Source organism: Pinus tabuliformis, chromosome 1_1 (assembly GCF_031772625.1).
Source record: "Pinus tabuliformis cultivar Carrire ecotype Pingquan chromosome 1_1, CPIR1, whole genome shotgun sequence".
In the NCBI taxonomy this organism is placed as follows: Eukaryota; Viridiplantae; Streptophyta; class Pinopsida; order Pinales; family Pinaceae; genus Pinus; species Pinus tabuliformis.
Window position 1 is genome coordinate 551206835 of NC_142297.1, and position 25773 is coordinate 551232607.

Below are 25773 nucleotides of genomic sequence, written 5' to 3' on the forward strand. Positions count from 1 at the left end.
AGATTCACCATAAAGAACACTTCATTTCATTAATATCAAATATTGAAATAAGCTTACAAACAAAATGGGAATAAACTAGCTCGGGCGATGGTAACTTATCTCTGAGAAGAGATGTGGCAGCTACATGCCTCTGAACTGTGTTACATTGAGGCTTGAAAGCATATTTATTATTAAGAAAAAATGGAAAACCCTAAACATCCAAAAGCCTTCATTATTCATTAGAGTTTATTTTCTTGATCCTTTGTGTTTTTATGTATTTTATCATCCTATTCGTTCTTAACTCCTTTTATCATTATTTTTATTTGTTTAATGGGCCTCAACCCCATAACTTATTGTTGACTCTGCTTTATTTTATGATTACTTTTATCTCAGTACCAGTTTGGGTGAGATTACCAAACCTACCCTTGCATCTATGGAATTTCTCCTCGCTAAAAGCCATTGGAAATGCAATTGGAAAATTCTACTGCAGGTGCCCAGAAACAGAGGAATATGCCAGAACCGCCTATGCACACATCTGTGTGGAAATGGACTTCAGCGCCGGATTCCCAGCTGAAATAAATCTAACAAGTAAAGACTATGTGTGGAACCAGAAACTCGATTATGAAAGTGTCCTCTTCAGATGTCGATCCTGCTTTGAGACAGACCATCTAGCCAAAAATTGCCCAAAAGCCTCCCAGAAAAATTCTACTAGAAAGAATCACCACAGATCTACATGGTGGGAAGGAGCACAAAAAGAACATTACACTTTCATCAAGGAATAATACTCTCCAGAAAACTCTGAATCGCAAGAAATCGGGTAAAAAAAAAAACAAGTCTCAAGACAAGTAGGGGGAAAGCCCCGACCAACAACCAAAAAGTGAACTTGACAACCCCTCAAGCATCAACAGTTATGAGAATTCAAATACCGCAAAGAATAAATCTTCATTTAACAACAAAGTAGATCTCCCAGACCAAACTTCTTCTCTAACTATCTTCAAAAGGACGAACACAACAGATTGCGAAGCTAAGACACCAATGTCCCAAGAACCAGAAGAGATGAAGGAGATGTGAGATAAAGGAAGTTAGAAGGCCATAGAGAAAAAAAATGAAAGCTATAGCACCAATCTCGCTAAGAAAAACGAGAAGCTAGATAATTAAGAACTAAGAAAATTATAGGTCCAATAGACCAATTTGGACTCAGTGGATGTTAACCACCACCACCACCACCACCATCATCATCATCATATTTACTTTTGTATATTTTTGTTTTATTTTATTTATTTTTAATTTAGTTTATTTTATTTCCATTAATTATTTTATTTATTAAATTATCTTGTTGATTAGGGGCTGGACTCCTTTTTATAGTTTTTTACTTCTCTCCTTATTTAGAGTTTGACTTTGATTTTTTATTTTAATAAATTAATTTAAATACTATTTTTCAAAAATTAGTTGTTTAATATAGGGGTTACTTATTAATATTTGTTTTTAATAAATTAATGAATCAATATCATAATTTAAATATTGTTTTTCAAAAACTAGCCTTTTAATATAGCCATTACTTATTAATATTTTTTTAATAAATTAATAAACTAATATCATTATTTAAATATTATTTTTCAAAAACTATTCATTTAATAATATTTGTTTTTAATATATTAATAAATTAATATCATAATTTAAATATTATTGTTCAAATATAGGGTTACTCGAAATTATGTCTCTACATCGCTCTCTCTTTAAGCCTTTGCCATGGTGTGTTTGATGAACCACCTACCGAAAGACTTTGCTTAATTCATTATGGATCAAAAGAACCTAAATACAAAAATCACCTCAATTTTATTTATTACTACTTTTATTATAATTTTATTTTTATTTATATTTTTATGTGATTCCATATAGTCAAAATGTTTCTGTAACATAACATTACAATATTGCAATATATCTTCTAAATGATATGGAAAGCACCTCTAACACAATAATTTTAAATATATTTCCAAATTATATAGTTTTCTATCTTATTAATATTGAATACAAAATAATAATCAAAATTATCTCAAACCATTTCAATAAAAAAAATTTACTCAACCAAACCTTACTAAGAAATTAAAGCATATTAAAAAAAACACAAACCTTTGCTGATTTTATTTTAGTAATTAAACATATTTTTTAAATATATCTTCCCATTTATTTTTCTATATTATTAACCCTAAATACACAGCGGCAATAGTCCAAACAAGTATAAGACACCATTTCAATTTACTACATGTCCCCAAAATTTTATATTTTCAGCACGAAAAAACTCAATATTTGTATTATAATGCATGATGATTACATACAACGGCTCCATACAAATAACTATGCAACAACCTTACAACGACTCCATACAAATAACTATGCAACGACCTGTAGATGACAATGGATAGATTACGTTGCCATCCCCACACAGAATCTGACAATGAAGTTCCAGAAATAATAATCACTCGGATACTTAGGGGAGTCTGTGTAGAACTCAATTGAAATTGAGCTCAAAAAGATTCAAAAAAGAAAAAAAAACTGTATTACAATCCATGATGATCCCTACAGCGGCTTCATTCAAAACAGCCAGTAGATAGCAAATGGGGAAATGACATCGTATCCCCACACTGAAGCAGTAAAAGCAGTTCCAGAACAAAAGGATCTCAGATCGGAAGCAGGGGGAAGGCTAAGAGGATCTCAGATGAAATAAAGCTCAAAAAAGATTCAAAAAAATTGCAGAGAAAATGATGTGTATAAAAGAAGAAATACCTATACTGTTGAAACTGTTAGATATGCATAAGATGTACAAAAAAAATAACCAAAATTTCTCCCATTTTTCACCATATGCCTTGAATCTTGAAGTCCTGGATCTGGTAGGTGTTGCTGTCCACTTTTATCTGCATTCTCCCTGAACCCTGGGGCAAATTCAGACCCAATTTAGATAAGGCATCAGCCTTCTTGTTTTTGTGCCTGTCTATATGTGATATATGATAGTCCATCCCGCTTCTCCATAAAACTGCAATCCTATCCAACCATCCGGCAAGGTGAATGTTTTTTACTTGTTGCTTTGACAGAACATGTTCCGTTATTACCTTGGAGTCTCCGAATATTTGCAGTTTTGGGATTTCAAGGAAATTGCTGATTGAGAGGAGACCCGCTAATGCCATAGCTTCAACTCTATTGTTTGTTCCGGGGCCTGCATTCCAGCATATTTCAATGGCTTGTGCATTTTCTATACTGATGACAACTCCACATGCACAAATCCCTTGTTGGGCAGCACCATCGAAGTATGCACATGGAGATGATGAAACAGATGATGAACAGGATGTACTACAAACCTCATTTCTGTCAATGGAAGACTCATAATTCCTTCCTTGATTGTTGCTGGTCTTCCCATGAATATCGAGGGCATAGTACAGGGTAATAATAGAATCAGTAACATAAGAGCTGGTATCCCCCTTTGAGCTAAATATTTTGTCATTCCTCCATTTCCAAATGCCCCATAATGCCAATAAGGGAATGGCTCTCCATTCTTTCTTCATGGAGCCCCATATTTTAATAGCTTCAGAGATGGATGGATAATTGCCGAAAGGGAAGCCAAATAGTTCAACAAGACTCTGCCAGATTGGCCGCACCTGTTGACAACCGAGGAATAAATGAAAATTATTTTCACAGCCCTCTCTGCACAGCGGACATATGGCTGGCCCGTGCCAGTTGCGCTTTTGCAAGTTCTCCCATGTAGGATTCTTATTGTAAAATACCAGCCAAACAAAAATGATAATCTTGGTGGGGCATCCCGATTTCCACAGAGATGGAGGAAAAATTTCACCAGGAATCTCGGCCCCAGCATATAGGAACTGTAAATAAATATATTTTACCCGCACCTGTTGAGAGCCATCCATACCACCCCAAATAAGCAGGTCTTTGTCTGCCGATCGGAAAATCCCGTGGCCATGCAGTGCGGATAAAACACCTTCCCACTGCACCTTCATGTCTCCACTGAGTTGCAATTCATCCGCGGATTTCCAGATGGGTATGGCCCCATCCCATTGCCGGATGACGCTGGCCCAATAGAAATTTCCTCTGTTATAGAGCGCTCTCAACAACCAAGGGAGACATGTATTTTCCCTGCTGCACCCGCAAATGCGTTTCTACCAATCAAGATCTGAGAACCTGTTTGGAACTTCCAGAAGATGTTCTTTCTAAAGTGTGGTTCAAGCTTCTTGAAACCTCTCCAGATAGTCGATCCAGTAGGGATCCAATGTGTTCCATCCTTATCCAGAATGACATGTCCCTGTTATACATATATTTGGCGCGAATTGCTGAGCTCCACAATGAATCACCCATGACTGCCCTATACATTGATTTGCATAAAATGGCTTTCCTGAATTAGCCAAATCTAAAATGCCCCATCCTCCCAGATTTTTAGGACGGGTAATTGCCGATAGTTTGGTTAAATGAAATTTGTAATGATCTTTTCCACGGCCCCAGATGAAACTAGCAATCATCCTGTTCAAGGTTTTGATAATAGTAGCAGGGATGAAAAACAAATGTGCCCAATAAACTATCGATGGAACAAGGACAACCTGTATCAAGGTCATCCTACCGCCTTCAGACAGGCACAAATTTTCCCAAGCTGCTATTTTCTTATATAATCTGTCAATAATCCAAGACGAATCTGCCAACCCGTAACCTGATGTTTTCAGTTTGAATCCCAGGTACTTGATCCCATTCCGAAGAGGATTGACTTGAATGTTAAAGAGCTGGGAGAGATAGCGGATCAAATCCCCACTCGTGTCTTCAACATAGAAGGAAGATTTCCCTTCATTCACATTTATGCCTGTTGCACTTTGAAATATTCACAATATGCCGTGGAGGCAGATCCATGTTGATCTGCATAACATCGCGGTTAAGAGAATATCGTCTACAAAGAAACTGTGAGATGAAAATATACCTTTGCAAATGGGAAGTGGACGACATGAATTTTGTTGGGTCGCCTTCTTTATGTGGAGGCTGAGTGAGTCCATCACTAATATGAAAAGGAGCGGGGACAAGGAACATCCTTGCCTGAGTCCCCTGGCAGCTTTAAAAAATGGAGAGGGAAAACCATTTATAAGTACAGCAAAATTGACCTCCTCCACGCACGCCATTATCCATCTAGAGCATCTGTAATTTAGGCCGATCTTGGCGAGGATACACCGCAAACAACCCCAATCCACGCTGTCGTAAGCCTTCCTTAAATCGATCTTCAGAACAGCAGCCGCCAACTTCCTTGTATGAATAGAATGAATTGACTCCTGTGTGATGGCCACCGCGTCCATAATATTCCTGTTCTTTAGGAACCCGTGCTGCTCTGGAGTTAAATGCATTGATAGCACATTTCTAATGCGCATAGCAATGATCTTTGAAATTGTCTTATATAAGACATTGCATAATGATATTGGTCGGAAATCAGAGAAAGTTGTTGTTAGAGGCTTTTTTGGGATCAAAGCAATGTATGTGGAGGTAATACGGGGATTTATGAAGCCTTTTGTTCTTGATTCCTCAACCAAGTGCCGAATGTCTTCCTTGAACAGTTCGAAAAAATGGATGAAGAATTCAATGGACCAACCGTCCGGGCCCGGACATTTATCCTTTTGGAAGGATTTCATCGTGGCCAGTATTTCCTCTTCAGTGACCTCCGAGAAAAGGGCAACATTTTGACTTTCATCAAACATAGAGGGATATAGGTCAATTCCCCAAAGGATGTCTTCAATGCAGCTTCCATTTTCTCTGTTGTATGCATTTTTGAAGTGATTAACTGCTTCCCGAGTAATATCCCCTTGCGAGTAAACCAAATTGCCAGCTGCATTCTTTATTTCCCATATCATATTAGCCTGCCTCCTTTTATTCGCAAATCTGTGAAAATACTTCGAATTCTTGTCACCTTCTTTGATCCATATAGCACGGCTCTTAAGGCACCAGGTGGATTCCTCCGCTGCCAAAATCTTTTGTTTATTTTTCCCGAGTTCCCATATTCGTTTCCGAATATTAGAGGATATAAAATTACTTTTATAACGAGAGGACAAAGATTGCATTTCTTTTTCAATATCCTTCAGCTCCTTCCTGTTTGATTCTGCTTTTTCTCTCTGCCATTTTTTTACAATGCTGCGTAAAAGTGCCAAGCGCTCAATAAAATCCAGAGGCTGTTGTTGAGGCGAAACCGTGGGTTGCGTCCACGACTCCTTAATAAGTTGGTTAAACTGTTCATCCGATAGCCATGAGCGATTGAATTTAAATGGGTAGCCGAACTTACATCCGGAATCCTTCCACTGAATATATATCGGCCGGTGATCAGATATGTGCTCAGGAACAATCTTCATCATCGGCGCGCCAAATCTCTCTATCAACTTTGAGTGGATGATATATCGGTCCAATCTTTTAGCCAAGTAAGAGTCGCCAACCCGTCCATTGTCCCATGTAGGTCCCCGGCTAACAGGCTGGATATCTATAAAATTGTTTTGAATAATCGCATTTCGAATCATGCGACCGATCGGATCTGTCTTCCTACCAGAGCCCCAGGTTTCGTTGATACACAAAGTGCAGTTAAAGTCACCTCCTATCATTAAGGAATCAATGTCCATAAATTCAGATGTCAGAAACTTTTCCCAAAAAGGAAATCATTGTTTATAAGGGGCGTATATATTTAAAATATGCACCGGTTCATGGCAATCTCGGAAATGAGCATAAATTAGGATGCCAACAAAGCATTTAAATGCAACAACTTTGATCCATTTAGGGTCCCAGATGACTGCCAAACCTCCCGACAAACCAACAACATCAGTGGCCACTATGTGCCAAGAAGGGAACATCCTTCTAAAATAGGAGATGGATTGAGCACGATCATGCATTGTTTCTTGGATAAGAATCATCCTGGATTTAGTAGAGCAAAAAAGGTCTTTCAGGGCCAAATATTTCGGGCCGGCACCTAGGCCCCGAATATTCATGGAAATGATGTTATACATCGCTACCCACAGTGGGCTGGCTTGCTCTAAGAGGCCCTCTAGAGGAGAAATTTTCCCCTGCTATATCTGCTATAGGAACATCGATCAGATTAAGATCTTTAGGAGACATTGTCTTCCTTCCTCTTCGACCACGAAAATGCCTGCTACCTCGATTTTCCTTGCGCCTGACCGTAATATTCCCCGCCGATCTAGGGCTGATAATAGGCGATGGGGATCGCTCTGGCTTGTGGATAGTGAGGGGTTCCAAGTTTAAAGAAGCCCTCTGTAACAACATATCTAAATCACATTCAAAAGAATTTATATCCGAAGACCGCGGGGAGTTACATGGAGTGTTTGCTATACATATAGCTTTCCCTTTAGGATCCGTTGAGCACTTCCCAGCGGGATACAATTTCTCAAGAGGAAGGTGGGGAAAGTCGGCAGGGGACCGAGGGGAAGAAGATATGAAAATGACGGATTCAGATGGCCCAGCCCTCGACGGTTTCTCCACCCGCGGGGGGATGGGAACGGATGCATCATGGGAAGGTTCAGGAGGATACAGGGGCAAAGGGAGACCCATCGGCGAGGACAACAATTCAATAAGTGGTCGGAGAGAGTTCCTAGGAGAATGGACAGCTCAAGGATGGCTAGCAACATGTGGATCGCTCTGCCCTCGTGGTCCATTAGAGAGCGACGGAAACTAGAAGATCAATCAGAGGATTTTTGATTACCATTTGAGCAATGTGATATGGGATTGAAGCCTCGAAAAGGGTTTAAATTGCAATTTTGTTCCAGGTGTTCACTCCCAGCAATGTATCCATCACATTTCTCTGCTGTAAACCTGCTTTTATATCGTACTAAATGTCTGCGGGGGCATTGAGGAAGAAGATGGCCGGTCCGATGACATGCTGAGCACCTAAATGGTACTCCCCAATAGTCCAAATGCTGGTGTACATTAGACAGATTCCAATTCAGTTCAATCGATTCAGGGAAACCACCCCTAAATCCCTTCTCAATAAGTACCCATGCGACCCACTTATCCTTTGCCCCAATATAGCATGGGTCAACGTGGATGAACTTACCAACCACATTTCCAATTTTTTCCATAGACTCCTTATTCCAAAGTTCGACAGGCAATCTTGACAGCTTAAGCCAAATGTCGCTGTTCTGAGGAGTGGATCTTAGAGGGTTGAACCCGATATACCATCTATGCAGAGCCAGGAAACTCCTATCCCGAACCCAAGGCCTGGCGAAAATATATTCGAGATGACTTTCTGAAAGAAAGTGAAAACTGAACCAATTATTCATATGTTTGACAATGGTAGGAGCATATCCAAGAAGGGAGGACCATTTGGCTGCAATCCAGTGACGAAATTTTGACTCCTCCATTGACGGAAAATGCCAGCGACCCACGAGAGCCCTCTTCTGCAAGCTCGATATCCTGTCGAATAATAGAGGCCCATCCAAATTGATTGCTTGAGGCGGCGGAGAAGTTTTAATCGGTTTATAGTGTCTACGACCCAGAGGACGGCTCAGTCGCTCAGCAATGGATGATAGGCCCTGCTGAGAGGGTGGAATAATATCCTCTTAACATGGCCGTCCAGTCCGTCTTTGCAGACTGCATGACGTGGATCTTTTCAGCTTCTTCAGTGGCTCTCACTAAGGCCGAGGCTACAAAGTTGTCAGAAGGGAAATCCATTATAAGGACATGAAAAAGATATCAAGGACCAAATTTTGATCCTTAAGAGATATGTAGTACCTCAAGGCTTAATATAAAAAAGGATAAGATCCTAGATAAATCCAAGATAAAGATACTCCCACCTCCGGATAGAATGGGTTCACATGAAAGGTGGTATAGGGAGATAGGCCAACTATGGAAACCACCAGACACTAGAAACATCCCTCAGTACGGATAGCATGAGGCAAGCCCTCGGAAGCAGAGGATACAATGGGAGAGGCTGCGGTCGTTAAGGAATGGAAACCATGTTTTAAGTAAAAAATATTTACTTCCAAATTTCCATTCACAAACGCAGAAACAAATTTCGAAACGTTTACTTCCAAATTTCGATTCACAAACGCAGAAACAAATTTCGAAAAAATTTTACTCTTAAATACTTGTTCATTTCATTTTAGAAATTATTTTCGGACATTGACATTAGTTGATCTCTATCTTAAATTTTACATTCCTTGTATTAAATATTAGCTCTCACCAATGACACATTCTACAAATTATTAATAATCTACCCCAGGTTATCCTGTCATTGTAGTAACAATGCCAAGGAATTTAATTAATTTTCTATACTAGTTATTTTTCTTTAATGCAACTCATATTGAACAGTGTTTTCAGCTAAGCAGGAGAGAATAATATTATTGACAGCTCCTATGTACAAAATACGTGTATTCAAAATTTATGACACGAAGGAAAACGTCGAATACGTATTCGAATTTTTATGACACGTTAAAAATCGTATTGGACACGTTAGGGCCGTTTTCGTGTCCAATACGTAAAATACGAGACACGGGACCCTAGGGGATGTGTCCTGTGACTTATGATAGCTCTAGGCAAGGGTACCCAAAATGGTTTTGGAGAATTGAACCTATTTCTCATAACAGAGGACCAAAAAGAAGACCAAAAACTTGGCAAAAGCTCCAACCAATTCAGCTACCATGAAACTTATCCCTTTTTAGTTTTATCTTTATTTAATTCAACAAAGTCAAAAGGTTCAAATAATATAATATAGAATTAACATAAAAGTCAAACCTCTCTTTTATACTGACTAGACCTACACGTTTTTTATGACTTCCTGTGAAAGGGTTTCTAACGGGATTGTGAGAGTACAGAGGATGGGTTAAGGGTTCAAAATTGAACCCGTCACAGCCCGTCAAGAGGGCTTCAGCACGTCTCAGAAGTGGCAAGTCAAATATAAACATAAAAAAAAAATGTAAATATTTATTTATGTTGGTTTATTTTTATAAACATAAAAAAAATTAGGAGATATTTTCAACTTTTAGTTGAGTTAGAGTTAAGTTGAATTAAAGATTTGTCCCTTAATTGAATTAAATATTTTTAGCTATTTTCCTCACATTTCTCTAAAACTGTTACACCAAATTTACCATCCAGCTAACTGAAACAACTTTTCTTGCTACCTATCCAGGGAACACCTTAAATTCCATTTCAGTGACAGTGATCTTATGCACCACCTAACCCTTCACTAAATGTTCTATTCTTTCTACAAATTTATTTAAATAATGATCTTTTGCATAACCTAGCCCTTCACTAAATGCTCTGTTCACACATTAAATTCCTCCGAGTGTGTGATGATACAATATCATATTTATGTTTGTAGTACTTTATCTAGGTGACTTCTTTGGCCTTTTCCTAGCATATTTTAAAGTGAATTTTTGGTTAAGTTGGGTTAGAAATTGACATAATTATAATTTAACTTGTTAAATCTAAGCGATAGAGTTCTTCAATAAGCTAAATCTATTTGTACATTCAAAAATATAATTTAAATGACAAAACATCACCATCTCATCAAGAATATAATCATGTTAATTCCAAAAAAAAACATGAAAATTACCTAGCCTTTGTGTTTTATTCACACATTACATCAAAATATTTACACCTTCTAGATTAAGCTAATCCCATATCCATGAACCTTCTCCAACTAATCATAAGGTAATTTCATATATCTTGTATAATACAAGTTCAAATCTTTTCTCAACTTATAGGGGAGAATCTCTTTTTCCCTTTGTTTTTTTACTTTATGAATTTTTTTTAATCTCTCCAACTAATCATAGGTTAATTTCCTATACCTTGTGTAATACAAAGTCAAAGCTTTTCTCAACTTATAAGAGGTAATCCCTTTTGCCCTTTCTTTTTATCCTTTATCAATTTATTTAATCTCCTATTTTGTTGCTTTTATTTTGAGTCAATGCCTCTAATATCATTATTCTAGTGATCGGATAGTGATAGTGATTGAGATTTTGAAATACCTCGTTATTCATATAATAGTAATAGTAATTGAGATATTGAGTATGTAAAAAAAACATACTATAATAATGGATTGTGATTGTTGAAATTTATACTATAATAATGGATTGCGATTGTTGAAATTTCATGGATTTTTTAGTGTTTTTATCATTATTATTATTTTATGATTTTATAGTTTATATTTATTTTATTTTATTTCAAGTATATTTAGTTTAGTTTAATTTTCATGTAATAACATAATAATTAATTTAATTTATAATATTGAATAAAAGTCCATTAACATTACTCAATGGGTGATTATAAAGAAATTACTGAGAAAATCCATTATGAATACATAAAAATTTAATCAATTTACTATAGCCAGAATCCTTTACCATAGTCGGAAATCATTAAAAGTATAGAAAATTAATTTCAAAAATATTAAATATGTGCGCAGATACCAAGCACACTATTGAATAGGCGAGTTATAAAGAAATTATCCACAAATCTATTAAGTTACATTCAATTTACAATAGTCAAAATCCAATAAAATTGCAAAGGATTGATTTGAAAAGTACTAAACACAAAGAAACAATGATCAAATTTAATTGAATATGAAATATAAAAATAATATATGTAATTTTTTAAAGCTTTTCATTATAGAAAGTTTGTATAACTAGCAATTGTCCCAAAAGGTACAAAGAGAGGCCCATAGGATTATTAAATTGGAATTGTTGAATTTTTTTAGAAGAGTTAATTGGTTTGTGGAAAACCTTGTTTTCTTGGACTTGATCATTGTGCAATTACTTTTCAGAAACACATTGCATGTCTTATTTAATTTTAGAGTAAGTTAATTACCCAAAATCAAGAGGTTAAGTTAATTACCCAAAATCAAGAAACCTCTATAGATGGCCAAGCGTGTATGAAGAATACATCTCATTCATATGCAATACCAAATCCATCTTTTATTTTCTCTAAGTAAAATTTCAAAAGCATGAACACATGCCATTTCATATGCACAATAAACCCAACTTCTGAAATTTCAATGCTTGGATGCATCCCATTCATATGCTACAGTAAACCCATATTTTCCTTAAATTTCAATCCATAAACACATCCATTCATGAGCTATAACAGAACCACAAAAAACAAAACCCAGCGCTGCAATGCCAGAGCATTATCCCCATTCAAAAGCAAAGAAGTAGCAAATATAAGCGCCAGTGTTCCACAGTCTTGACTGCGCAAACCAATCATTGCCATTTGAAAAATCAAGAAAATAAAGACGATGACCAGTTAAAGAGATGATAGTGACCCTTTTTCTGGCCTTCTTCTGAATATGTTGTGGAATAGTTGCTTAGACCAGTAGATTTTGGATATGGCCATGCACAGCATATTCTATCATCAAGTTCTTCATCTGTGTAGATCTTAAAACCTTCTTAGTGGCATAATCCCAGCTTAATTGCTCTGCAGGGGTTTTTAATACCTCTAGTTGGCTCATTGGAATGGCCATGAAGCAGACTGGCAGCCTGCAAGAAGGTGCAGGCTTGTATAGAGACAGAACAATGATGGACCTGCAAATGCTTCCTTTAATGGAGGCATGATTCGAGGGAGAGGGCACAAAAACACACACTTCTACTGCACTACTACAGTCAGTGATGTCAAGTTGCATTACTACTGTTTAACATAATATGAAAATATCAACTATGTGGTATGTATATTTACTAAAAGAAGAGCAATAGCTAAAAGTTTAATTAGGCCAACCTTGAGGTATGTGTGAATTGCTTTGTAGAGCTGATCATGAGCAGGCCTACTGAAGGATGGCAGAGTTTCCACGAAATCCAAGAATTTAGTTGGGGAAATCCATGGACAGGCTGCAATTTCTGTAAGATATTCGTCCCAAATTTTGGAAACATTGCATACAGTGGGGTTGATGCTCGAGGAACTGCGAGAACTGGCGTTCCCTTCACTGTAAAGGGTACTGTAATCAGAATCATCCCCCACATCCGTTTGCAGAGACATAAACAGAGAAACTATATGTTGCATGCTGTCCACCTCGGGCGAAGTATCCACAACATAAATTTCTTCTTCACAAGGGGTCTCAGAATTGCTTCTATAACCATCATAAATTGTCTCCCTATCATCACCATTGTCATTCTTCTTCATCAATGGTAGTAAAAAATCTGCAAGCCTAGCCTGATCGAGCTGGCCTGCAATTCTGATTTCGAGCCTGAACCTGCACTCTTTTCCCACATTCCATGCAAAGGCACAGCGAAGTAGCCCAAACAGAAAGCTAACTGGCACTGTGTCTTCTTTCTCCACGGGAAGCAGCCTAATGATAGATTCTAGTACATTTTTCATTTCAGAGTCCTTGCCCTTCATGTGACCGTGGGGTTTAATCACGTCATAAACCCAGCTATCAACGTACAGAACCAGAGCTCGGCCGATGAATCCCTCATAATTCCCCTGCCTCCTGATGGACTCCATTATCTGGCGAAAGTAATCGATTGGGAGCGTTAACAGGTCTTCGATCAGCCAGTCTTTCTCATAATTCTCCATGTGATGACCCCCATCAAACCCAAGCTCCATGGGTGTCAAAGGAATCGATGTGGACCCCTGCTTCTCATTCATGATTTCGGAGCAGGCCAACAGCGCCAGCGCCTCAACACAGGCGCTAACGATTTCTAGCTCCCGGGCTATGGGATGAAGCTCCTCGCAGCTCCGGAGAGCTTCAATGGTATCGTCCCAGTTTTTTAGTATAACGTCCTGGAAATACAGTTGACTTCTTCTGTAGAGATTCCCTCTGTATTGCTCCTCCGTCATTTCAAAGAACTCTGAAGCACATCGTATGGCAGCAACGGTGGACTGTCCCATGAGGATGGTAGAGCCGTAGCAATAAGCTGCTATTAGCTCAAAAATCCTAGCCCCGCCAGGAGGGTTCAAATAAATCTCTTTGGCATCCATGAGCTCCCTTTTGAAATACCCGCTTCTGGACACCAAAGGGAACTGCCAGCACAAAAAAACACAAGTATTTGCATGCATTGGTACTGAGATTAGAAAAATCCTTCAGAATTTAAGGAGACCAGGACTGGTTTGTATACCTTATGAAGCTCAAAACTGCAACCTAAGATGTGAATTGTAACACTGGTTGGAAAACCAGTAGCTTTGTACCTGTGGATACCAGATTATGTCTCATTTTCAGTTTCACGGCATTCATGGCATCTCAGAATGAAAAGCACGTCTTTGTATCATTAAATAGTGAAATTTACAAACCATACACATCTTTTGCAGATCTTTCAATCTGGATGCAAGATAGAATATGCTGTGCATGGCCATATCCAAAATCTACTGGTCTAAGCAACAACCATCTGATCCATGACATCCAAGATACTGATGGTTATCCTATTTTGAACTTGAAGGCTATTTGTTTTTAAATCAGTGTTGGCATGGCAAAGAAAGGCTCGGTCATCAGCAAATTGGCAAAATGGGAAAAATAACAGTGAAATTAAATATTAAAACCTTGTTTTACCCACACTTATGTCATTTTTTTCCTGAGAATATACACATCAGTTTCTTCATACGCATACTCCAGATGCAAATCGTTTCTTCATACGCATACTCCGGATGCAAATCCTCATGGGTACTTTCTCCACAGTGAAATAATTAGGACAAATCTGCCAAAAAGGCTGATGGGCTTCTGTAGATCGTATCTGATAACCTAATAGAATTACAGTATTCGCTCCAGAAAGGGCATTCATGGTGGAAATCAAAGGCTCCATAGTATTCTCCAAATAAACAACATCTGTGACAACAATGAAATCAAATGGAGGCTTCAGTACCTGAATCTGCTTCTCGTTGTTCCAATAGAGCTGAGAAATCTTCACTCTTCCAACGCCGGATCCCGGTTTTCCGGCCGAGGCGAGGGAGGTCGCCGCCGTGTTTTTCTTCACGTTGCGTTTGAGGGCGGGCAGAATGGGGGTGATGTCGGTCAAGACCATGTCGAGGCCGAGCAGGGCCAGGTCCATTCCGGCGACGCCGCAGCCAGTCCCGAGTTTGATTCCGCGTTTGTTCTTGAATTGGAAGATTTGGGCGTATACGGGATTGGGGTTCGAGGTTGGGGTGAGGAGGCAGCGTTCCACGAATTTGACGAAGATGAGGGAGCAGGCCAGACGGAGGTGCCGACGTGGATAGCAATAACAACTGGTAGACCAAAGAAATGATTAACTCTGAGGCCAAGAGTGACAAAGAATGGGAAAAAGCAGTAAAAATATCTTCAAGAGTGACATAAAAGAATGGGAAAAAGCAGTAAAAATATCTTGCCATGCCACGGAGGTGAAAAGAAGGCAACTCCACTGATATTTGGAAAAAGCAGTGACATTTCAAATCAACGGTTGAAAGTGTCTCCCCTGATCCAACGGCGCATGATAAAAGTGTTGACGATTGTTGATGCATAGGAAGGCCTATCGGCCTAAATATATATCTTTTTATTATGGAAAGTAATATATATTCTTTTAATTAAAATTAAAAGAATCTTTTCAAATTTGATCACTGTTGAGTAAAAATATGATGGGGGAGCTTTGGAAGAAGCGAAATAAACGCTTGAGCTTGTCAGAGCTGATATTCTCCATTACAAGAGCTTACAGTTGTCCGAAGTTGCCAGGGTGCATTTGACTTGGCTATCACTGTGAGCAAGGACCTCCTAATTAATTCATACCCAATATATAATTATTCGAAATCCATCCATTCCAATCACAATGTCATTGGGGCCTCCAACAATATTGCTAAGTTGGCTGGCGGTATCAGACCTTGTTGACCAAAAACCTGACATCAACAACATGAACTCACACTGACACTGTTGCTCATTCAATTATCTGTTACAGAAGTCAGAGACACAGATCTTTGGCTAAGAAGGAAAACGTATTTTTAATTTTCTGAGTTTGCAAATCAATTGATGATTATAATATGTAGGGTTATTTCATGCAGGAAGGTTCAACTGCGACTTCGCATTGTATATTGCAGTGTACAAGGGATTTCAATTCTGTAGTGTTGCACTTGTAAAAATGTGCAACATCTCAATTGAGAACGCAAGTATTTTCGTTATAATTCTTTATTGTCTCATCACACATAGATGACTTTCAACTGAAAATAATCTTGATCACAAATCAAACTATAGATACTTATACCTGCAGCAATGAATTTGACGTATTTGACTGAGCGCTAAGAATGTGTGCTATGCCAACTCACATTTGTTGCATCACTAATCCGAACTCAAACAGGAACACAAAAAATTACAGATATAACCATAAATACAGAGATGTAGCAGAAATAACACTTCATTTCATTAATATCAAATACTGAAATAAGCTTACAAACAAAATGGGAATAAACTAGCTCGGGCAATGGTAGTTTATGTCTGAGAAGAGATGTGGTGGCTACATGCTTTTGAACCGTGTTACAATGAGGTTCAAAGGCCTATTTATTATTAAAAAATAATGGAAAAACCTAAACATACAAAAACCTAACCCTAAGAGATGAAGCGCCAAAACTATGGGCCCTGTTTGGGTAAATTGATACATCAACTTCCCGGGGTCGTAAATTTAGCATACGATCTATGTTTGACGCGCACAATAGCTCGTTAGAAAGATCTATTCGAGGAATACAACTTCCAAATGACAAAAACCAATGTAAACAATATATCTCCCCCAATTTTTCCAAAAAACGTCGTTTAGGGCCTCAAAATGGCTCCAGAAGTTTAGGACCCGAAAAATTGCCAAAAATAGTAAACTATGTTAAAATTAAGGAGATTGAAATACTAAAAGAGATAGTGGCAGGGATCCAAGTGGAATAGGCAGGTTGCCACCAACATCCACTTGGATCAGTTCTCCCCCCATAGGAAGCAATGGTCCCCATTGCATTGAGTGCCTCCATGAGATGGGAAACTTATGCTGAACTTGGTCCCTGGTGAGCCACTTGCCTTGGTGCAGGAGTTGGCTAGCTTTGACAACCTAATATAGTTGGATCTTCTGCTAGCGTGTGCTATTGATTTGTGTGTCTATAATTTGATCAGTTGTGGCCTGTTCCATGTAGTCGGGGTTTAACTCTGTTGGTGTGAGCTGTTCTGCAATGTCTGATGTGTCCAGTAATGGTGGGAAGTATGGTCAAAGGCAGTCCACATTAAACACTAAGTGCAGGCCAATGAACGGGGGAATGGTGAGCTCGAAATAATTGTCTCCCATAGCCTTAGTAATGGTGTAAGCACTATATCAGAGTGGTTTGAGCTTTCGATGGGCTCTAGTAAGGCGTTCTTTCTGCAAATGAAACCAAACTTTGTCGCCCACCTGAAACTTGTGTGGCACCTGATGTTGATCATGTTGCTACTTGTACTTGGCATTTGAATTGTCTAAGATGTTGTGAACCTGCTAGAAGATGTGTTGGATGCTTTCAATAAATATGGTCGTTTTATCATCCTCAGACAATACATGTGTGGATTCTGTCTGTGTAGTCGCATGAGGCATGACAACATCAATCAAACACAATGGTTGAAATTCTAGATGCACTTGAAAGAGACTACGACCATTCGAGCTATGGAGAGCTCTGTTATAATTATGTTGCATGTAGGGAAGACTCTCATCCGAGGGTCGTGGATTCTTGGAGTTGTACATGCAGAGTATGTGCACTATCATCCTATTGACGATCTCCGTTTGGCCATCAGTTTGAGGATGGAAGGCAATCGACTTAGTGAGATTGGTGTCTAATAATGTCCAGAGGTTTGACAAAAATGTGCTCAGGAACTTTTTATCTCGATCTGATATAATGGTCTGCGGGATCCAAAAACATACCCACACTCATTGAAAGAAGAGTTTGGCAGCGTCCTCTACTATGATACTCTTCTTGCAGTCCGCCAATATAGGAATCTTGTAAAATCTATCCACAACCACAAATTCAAAGTCATTACCATGCTTAGTAGAAGGGAGGCCAGACATATAGTCCATGGAGATGGATTCCCACGGCTGGATGGGAGTAGGTAAAGGATTGTACAAGCCTTTCTTCTTGATGGTTGGATTGGTGATGGGGTAGACAGTGCATGATTTGATATATTTCCCAACATCCAATCATAGTTTTGGCTAATAAAAGTACTTTTGTATTACAACCATAGTTTTCTCCACACTGAAGTGTCCTGTGACCCGACTGTAGTGCACCTCCCAAATCAGCTTGGCACGCTCACTTGAAGGAACACAAAGGTGGCCTAGGTAGCATAATAATGCGTCTTGGAGGTGGAAATCAGGAACTTTATTTCCAACTACTAGCATCTGGAATGTGGAGGAAAATTTTCGATCATTTTTGTATAGTTGTTATCAGAGGTCTCGTGGCCACAAGAGTTGAGAACAATAGTTGGTACTGCAAATGGGGGCCGACTAAGGCAGTCTGAAACATGATTGGTGCTGCCTTTTTATATTTAATGTTCAAGTGGAATTGTTGCAGATATTTAGACCAATTATAATGGTGATTATTTTTCAACTTCCCTTGTGTCTGTATAACCTGAAGAGGTTGGTGATTGGCGTGGATGGCAGTCTCCTTCCCCAAAATGTAGTGCTTCCCTTGCCGGCAAGCCTACACGATGGAGTACATCTATTTACCATAGGTGGGGTACTTCCGAATTGTATAAGAAAGTGTCTCACTATGATAGGCCACTCGATGCCCACGTTGGGTGAGGACTACACCAATAGCATAGTCGGAGGCATTTATCTCAATTTCAAATGGCTGCTACAGGTCTGGCAATGTGAGTACCGGTGCAGAGAAAAGGTGGTGCTTCAACTCAATGATTGCCTTCTGTTGGGAATCGAACCAGAAAAAAATTTGCTTTTGCCCCACCCTTAGTAATCTGACTTAAAGGCCAAGTGATATGAGTGAATCCCAACATGAACCTCCGATTAAAATTTGCAAGGCTCAAAAAGATGTGAAGCTCTGTTAGAGTGGTCGGGGCTAGCCAATCCCGAATGACTTGGATCTTAGTCGGATCTAGATGCACGCCACGGTCATCTATGATGTAACCGAGATATTGGAACTGGATCATGCCAAAGGTGCGTTTGTCCAAGTTGGCACACAGTTTGTGCTGTCGAAGGGTTTGAAGGACTTGTTGAATGTGTTGTAAGTGTTCATCATCACTCTTGTTGAAGATGAAGATGTCGTCCATATAAAAAACCACGAATGACTCGGTGAAGGGCTGCAAGATGTCATCCATTAGCCTCATAAGAGTAGTATGGGAATTTGTCAACCCGAAGGGCATAACCAACCATTCAGAAAGGCCTTCCTTGGATTTGAAGGCAATATTCCATACATATGTGGGCTCTATTGGAACCTGGTGATAGCCAAACTTTAGATCGATCTTGTTGAAATACTTGGACCCCTTGAGTTGGTCTGGAAGGTCATCAATCCATGGGATTGGATACGTGTTCCGGACAATGATTTTGTTTAGTGCCCAATAATCAATGTAGAGCCTCCAGGTCCCATCCTTCTTCTGTAAAATTAAAATTGGGCTCCCACAAGGCGAGGAACTTGGTCAGATGTGCCCTTTTTGCATCAATTCCTAGATTTTCCGCTTGGTCTCTTAATTTTCTAGAATGGAGCGATGATATATCAGCCCGTTGTGTAGAGGTGCTTTAGGAGTCAGATCGATCGAATGATTGACTTGACAGTGCAAGGGTACCCCTGTGGGTGAGAAGAATGTGTCCTTGTATTCTTACATGACTGTATCCACCTACATCTGCTTTGTGGAGGAACCCTTCCCGGGAGCCAAGGATGTGGCTACGATCTTCCCCTTACTTTGAGAGAAAATCAGAAAGAAAAAAAATTCCTGAGTCTGGGAGATGATCTTACTGCATTTCTTGGCAGATATCAAAGAGATGGTGGTAGGAAGGGATACCTCTAGTATCCCATTTAACTTATTGGTCAAAGAAATAATAACAGAGTGAGGTTTAGACTCATACAACATGTCGCGTCCACAAGTATTGTTGTCCTAATAATACATCACAAACTTCAAGAGGAGAAACATCACACAGTACCTCATCTGTGAAGGGATTGATGTTGTAGGGAAGGCAACAGTGCTCACTGACGCACATATATCGTCCTTAGTGAAGCCACCCGATGGTGTATGGTTACGGATGTGTTGTAGTCGGTAGGCCCAACCACTTCATGACCTCTACTGAAATGAGGTTCTTTTGTCTTCTGATGTCAACAATGAACTGCAACAGAGAACACTTCACCCACATCTGTGAGTGGAAGAGGCATTCCCCCTCCTCTAGATCTTCAGGCTAAATCTTCTAGATATTGGTGGTGGCCACGATGGTACTGAGCTCCGCGTCAATGATCTGCTTCCCTTTGTCATCCCCTTGTAGGGTTCTGACTCAGAGTCGGAACATGTGTTTGATTTGAAAGCCTTCAGCTCGACCACTAGTGACAGCTTCACTCGACACTCACTTGTGTTGTGAGTGGAGCTCTTATGGAACTCACACTACTTTCCCGTGTCCTTATTTATCTTTGCGGTGTTGTTATTTGCTTGTAGCTCGACGGTTTATCTTGAGTCGCTCTGCCTTGGCTTTTTCCTTTACCCTGCGATTTGGCGGCGCCTTTCCCTTGCTTCAGATTCACAGATCCAAAGTATCGTTTTTTATGTTTAAGTTTCTACTCAATCTTGACATCGTATTGGTACACTGTGCTGAGTGAGGAGATGTACAGGAAATCTGTCTCGTCTTTGATGTACCTATGTAGACTGTCGTGGTACATGAGTACCAAATGTCGCTCATAATACTTGATACGCAACTTCGTGTGAAGGGTATGAAAAACATTGGTAAAATCTGACATGTTTTGGTCCCTTTCGTACCGTAGCATGGTCCACTTTATGTATTTATCCTCATAGCTCCCCACAATGTAGTATGGCTCCTTGATGGCATCCTAGAATGGATTCCAAGTGGGTGCGGCTAAAAATAGTAAGGATGTACTTTGTCCTTTTTCTCACAGTAGCTTTCCCACTAGTCCTTAACATGGGGGCCAACTTTGAGAAGTGCAAAAGTAATCTTTTCACGGATGGAAAAATCATGAACAAAAAAATATCTTTCTAGCATATTTAATCATTTATCTACGACGTCTGAATCTATCTGACTTTCAAATATGGGGATGTCAAAGTTAACTTGTATCTTGAAAGGTGTGGTGCTTCCAGAGTGGCTGCTGGAAGGAGTTGTGTCGCCTTTGGGTAGTCACTAAAGGATCTGGGACAAGTTGTCCATCATCGCATTCCTCTGTCACTCGAGGGCTTCTTCGAGCAAGATTTTGAAAGGATCTCCTGCCCCCTCATCTTTATTCTCTTTCACCATGGGAGCCATCGAGGTTTGCGAAGTTGGTTTTGCAAAGGTTCGACCAATTCGAACCCCAACTCCTCATATCCTGACCTTGTTAGGGACATGCAAAGAAAAACCAAGAAATATCAGACCACTTTGATACCATTGATCTGAACTTAAACATGAACGAAACAAATTACAGATAGAGCCATAAATACATAGATGCACCATAAAGAACACTTCATTTCATTAATATCAAATACTGAAATAAGATTACAAACAAAATGGGAATAAACTAGCTCGGGCGATGGTAACTTATCTCTGAGAAGGGTGTGACAGCTACATGCCTCTGAACTGTGTTACATTGAGGCTTGAAGGCATATTTATTATTAAGAAAAAAATGGAAAACCCTAAACATCCAAAAGCCTTCATTCTTCATTAGAGTTTATTTTCTTGATCCTTCGTGTTTTTATGTATTTTATCATCCTATTTGTTCTTAACTCCTTTTATTATTATTTTTATTTGTTTAATGGGCCTCAAACCCATAACTTATTGTTGACTCTGCTTTATTTTATGATTACTTTTATCTCAGCACCAGTTTGGGTGAGATTACCAAACCTACCCTTGCATCTATGGAATTTCTCCTCGCTAAAAGCCATTGGAAATGCAATTGGAAAATTCTACTGCAGGTGCCCAAAAATAGAGGAATATGCCAGAACCACCTATGCACACATCTGTGTGGAAATGGACTTCAGCGCCGGATTCCAAACTGAAATAAACCTAACAAGTAAAGACTATGTGTGAAACCAGAAACTCGATTATGAAAGTGTCCTCTTTAGATGTTGATCCTGCTTTGATACAGGCCATCTAGCCAAAAATTTCCCAAAAGCCTCCCAGAAAAATTCTGCTAGAAAGAATCACCACAGATCTACATGGTGGGAAGGAGCACAAAAAGAACATTACACCGTCATCAAGGTATAATACTCTCCAGAAAATTTTGAATCCTAAGAAATCGGGTAAGAAAGAAACAAGTCTCAAGACAAGCAGGGGGAAAGCCCCAACCAACAACCAAAAAGTGAACTCGACAACCCCTCAAGCATCAACAATTATGAGGATTCAAATACCGCAAAAAATAAATCTTCATTTAACAGCAAAGTAGATCTCCCAGACCAAATTTCTTCTCCAACTATCTTCAAAAGGCCGAATACAACAGATCGCGAAGCTAAGACACCAATGTCCCAAGAAACAGAAGAGATGAAGGAGATGTAAGATAAAGGAAGTTAGAAGACCGTAGAGAAAAAACTGAAAGCTACAGCACCAATCTCGCTAAGATAAACAAGAAACTAGACAATTAAGAACTAAGAAAATTATAGGTCCGATAGACCAATTTGGTCTCAGTGGATGTTAACCACCACCACCACCACCATCATCATCATCATCATATTGACTTTTGTATATTTTTGTTTTATTTTATTTATTTTTCCATTAATTATTTTTAATTTAGTTTATTTTATTCCCATTAATTATTTTATTTATTAAATTATCTTGTTGATTAGGGTATTGGCTCCTTTTTATAATTTTTGACTTCTCTCCTTATTTAGAGTTTGACTTTGATTTTTTTATTTTAATAAATTAATTTAAATATTATTTTTCAAAAAATAGTTGTTTAATATAGGGGTTACTTATTAATATTTGTTCTTAATAAATTAATGAATTAATATCATAATTTAAATATTATTTTTCAAAAACTAGCCCTTTAATATAGCCATTACTTATTAATATTTTTTTAATAAATTAATAAACTAATATCATTATTTAAATATTATTTTTCAAAAACTATTCATTTAATAATATTTGTTTTTAATATATTAATAAAGTAATATCATAAGTTAAATATTATTGTTCAAATATAGGGTTACTTGAAATTATGTCTCTACATAGCTCTTTCTTTAAGCCTTTGCCATGGTGTGTCTGATGAACAACCTACCGAAAGACTTTACTTAATTCATTATGAATCAAAGAACCTAAATACAAAAATCACCTCAATTTTATTTTATTACTACTTTTATTATATTTTTATTTTTATTTATATTTTTATGTGATTCCATTAACATTACAATATTACAATATATCTTGTAAATGGTATAGAAAGCACCTCTAGCACAATAATTTTAAATATATTTCCAAATTATATAGTTTTCTACCTTATAATACTGAATACAAAATAATAATAAAAATTATCTAAGACCATTTCAATAAAAAAATTTTACTCAACCAAATCTTACTAAAAAATTAAAGCATATTAAAAAAAAACACAAATCTTTACTGATTTTATTTTATTAATTAATCATATTTCTTAAATATATCTTCACATTTATTTTTCTATATTATGAACCCTAAATACACAGCAGCAATAGTCCAAACAAGTATAAGACACCATTTCAATTTACTACATGTCCCGAAAATTTTATATATTTTCAAATTATTATAATACACGCCCAGTGCTATGTTAAATTAATGTACAATTGATGTAATAAACCATGTTTTAAGTAAAAAAATATTTACTTCCAAATTTCCATTCACAAACGCAGAAACAAATTTCGAAACATTTACTTCCAAATTTCGATTTAAATAATATAATAAACCATGTTTTATCTTTATTTAATTCAACAAAGTCAAAAGGTTCAAATAATATAATATAGCAATAACATAAAAGTCAAACCTCTCTTTTATACTGACTAGAACTACGCGTTTTTATGACTTCCTGTGAAAGGGTTTCTAACGGGACTGTGAGAGTACAGAGGATGGGTTAAGGGTTCAAAAGTGAAACCGTCACAGCCCGTCAAGAGGGCTTCAGCACGTCTCAGAAGTGGCAAGTCACATATAAACATAAAAAAAAAATGTAAATATTTATCTATGTTGGTTTATTTTTTATAAACCTAAAAAAAATAGGAAATATTTTCAACTTTTAGTTGAGTTAGCGTTAAGTTGACCTAAAGATTTGTCCTTTAATTGAATTAAATATTTTTAGCTATTTTCCTCACATTTCTCTAAAACTATTACACCAAATTTACCATCCAGTTAACTGAAACAACTGTTACACCAAATTTACCATCCAGCTAACTGAAACAGCTTTTCTTGCTGCCTATCTAGGGAACACCTTAAATTCCATTTCAGTGACAGTGATCTTATGCACCACCTAACCCTTCACTAAATGTTCTATTCTTTCTACAAATTTAGCTAAATAATGGTCTTCTGCATAACCTAGCCCTTCACTAAATGCTCTGTTCACACATTAAATTCCTTGAGTGTGTGATGATAAAATATCATATTTATGTTTGTAGTACTTTATCTAGGTGAGTTCTTTGTCCTTTTCCTAGCATATTTTAAAGTGATTTTTTGGTTAAGTAGAGTTAGAAATTGACATAATTATAATTTAACTTGTTAAATCTAAGCGATAGAGTTCTTCAATAAGCTAAATCTATTTGTACATTCAAAAATATAATTTAAATGACAAAACATCACCATCTCATCAAGAATATAATGATGTTAATTCCGAAAAAGAACATGAAAATTACCTAGCCTTTGTGTTTTATTCGCACATTACATCAAACTATATACACCTTCTAGATTAAGCTAATCCTATATCCAGGAACCTTCTCCAACTAATCATAATGTAATTTCATATATCTTGTATAATACAAGTTCAAAGCTCCTCTCAACTTATAGGGGAGAATCTCTTTTTCCCTTTGTTTTTTTACTTTATGAATTTTTTTTAATCTCTCCAACTAATCATAGGGTAATTTCCTATACCTTGTGTAATACAAAGTCAAAGCTTTTCTCAACTTATAAGAGGTAATCCTTTTTGCCCTTTCTTTTTTTACTTTATCAATTTATTTAATCTCCAATTTTGTTGCTTTCATTTTGAGTCAATGCCTCTAATATCATTATTCCAGTGATCGGATAGTGATAGTGATAGTGATTGAGATTTTGAAATACCTCATTATTCATATAATAGTAATGGTAATTGAGATATTGAGCATGTAAAAAAAACATATTATAATAATGAATTGTGATTGTTGAAATTTCATGGCTTTTTTAGTGTTTTTATTATTATTTTATTTTATAATTTTATAGTTTACATTTATTTTATTTTATTTCAAGTATATTTAGTTTAGTTTAATTTTCATGTAATAACATAATAATTAATTTAATTTATAATATTGAATAAAAGTCCATTAACAGTACTTAATGGATGTATAGAAAAATTACTGACAAAATCTATTATGAATACATAAAATTTCATTCAATTTACTATAGCCAGAATCCTTTAACATAGTCGGAAATCATTAAAATCGTAGAGAATTAATTTCAGAAATATTAAATACATGTGCAGATACCAAGCACACTATTAAATTAGCGAGTTATAAAAAAATTATCCACAAATCTATTAAATTACATTCAATTTACAATAGTCAAAATCCAATAAAAT

The 25773-nt window shown here is 37.4% G+C and overlaps 1 protein-coding gene and 1 pseudogene across 1 annotated transcript; both read right to left on the minus strand.

Moving 5' to 3' along the window:
• Positions 1–12651: 12651 nt before the first annotated feature.
• LOC149214316 (BTB/POZ domain-containing protein At5g48800-like) lies at positions 12652–14329 on the minus strand. Its single transcript, XM_089389362.1, has 3 exons — positions 14226–14329; positions 14049–14118; positions 12652–13953 (listed from the first exon to the last, which is right to left on the minus strand). The coding sequence occupies exons 1-3, from the start codon at positions 14327–14329 to the stop codon at positions 12652–12654; spliced, it is 1476 nt and encodes a 491-aa protein (XP_089245488.1).
• A 153-nt stretch (positions 14330–14482) lies between these two features.
• Positions 14483–16862, minus strand: LOC149214317 (uncharacterized; annotated as a pseudogene).
• Positions 16863–25773: the final 8911 nt, after the last annotated feature.

Coding starts and splice junctions, on each gene's coding strand:
- LOC149214316 (XM_089389362.1), bottom strand. CDS start 14,329: ATGTCATGGATCAGATGGTTGTTGCTTAGACCAGTAGATTTTGGATAT. Junction 14,119..14,225: donor GAAAGATCTGCAAAAGATGT/GTATGGTTTGTA, acceptor TGGTATCCACAG/GTACAAAGCTACTGGTTTTC. Junction 13,954..14,048: donor GCAGTTTTGAGCTTCATAAG/GTATACAAACCA, acceptor TTGTGCTGGCAG/TTCCCTTTGGTGTCCAGAAG.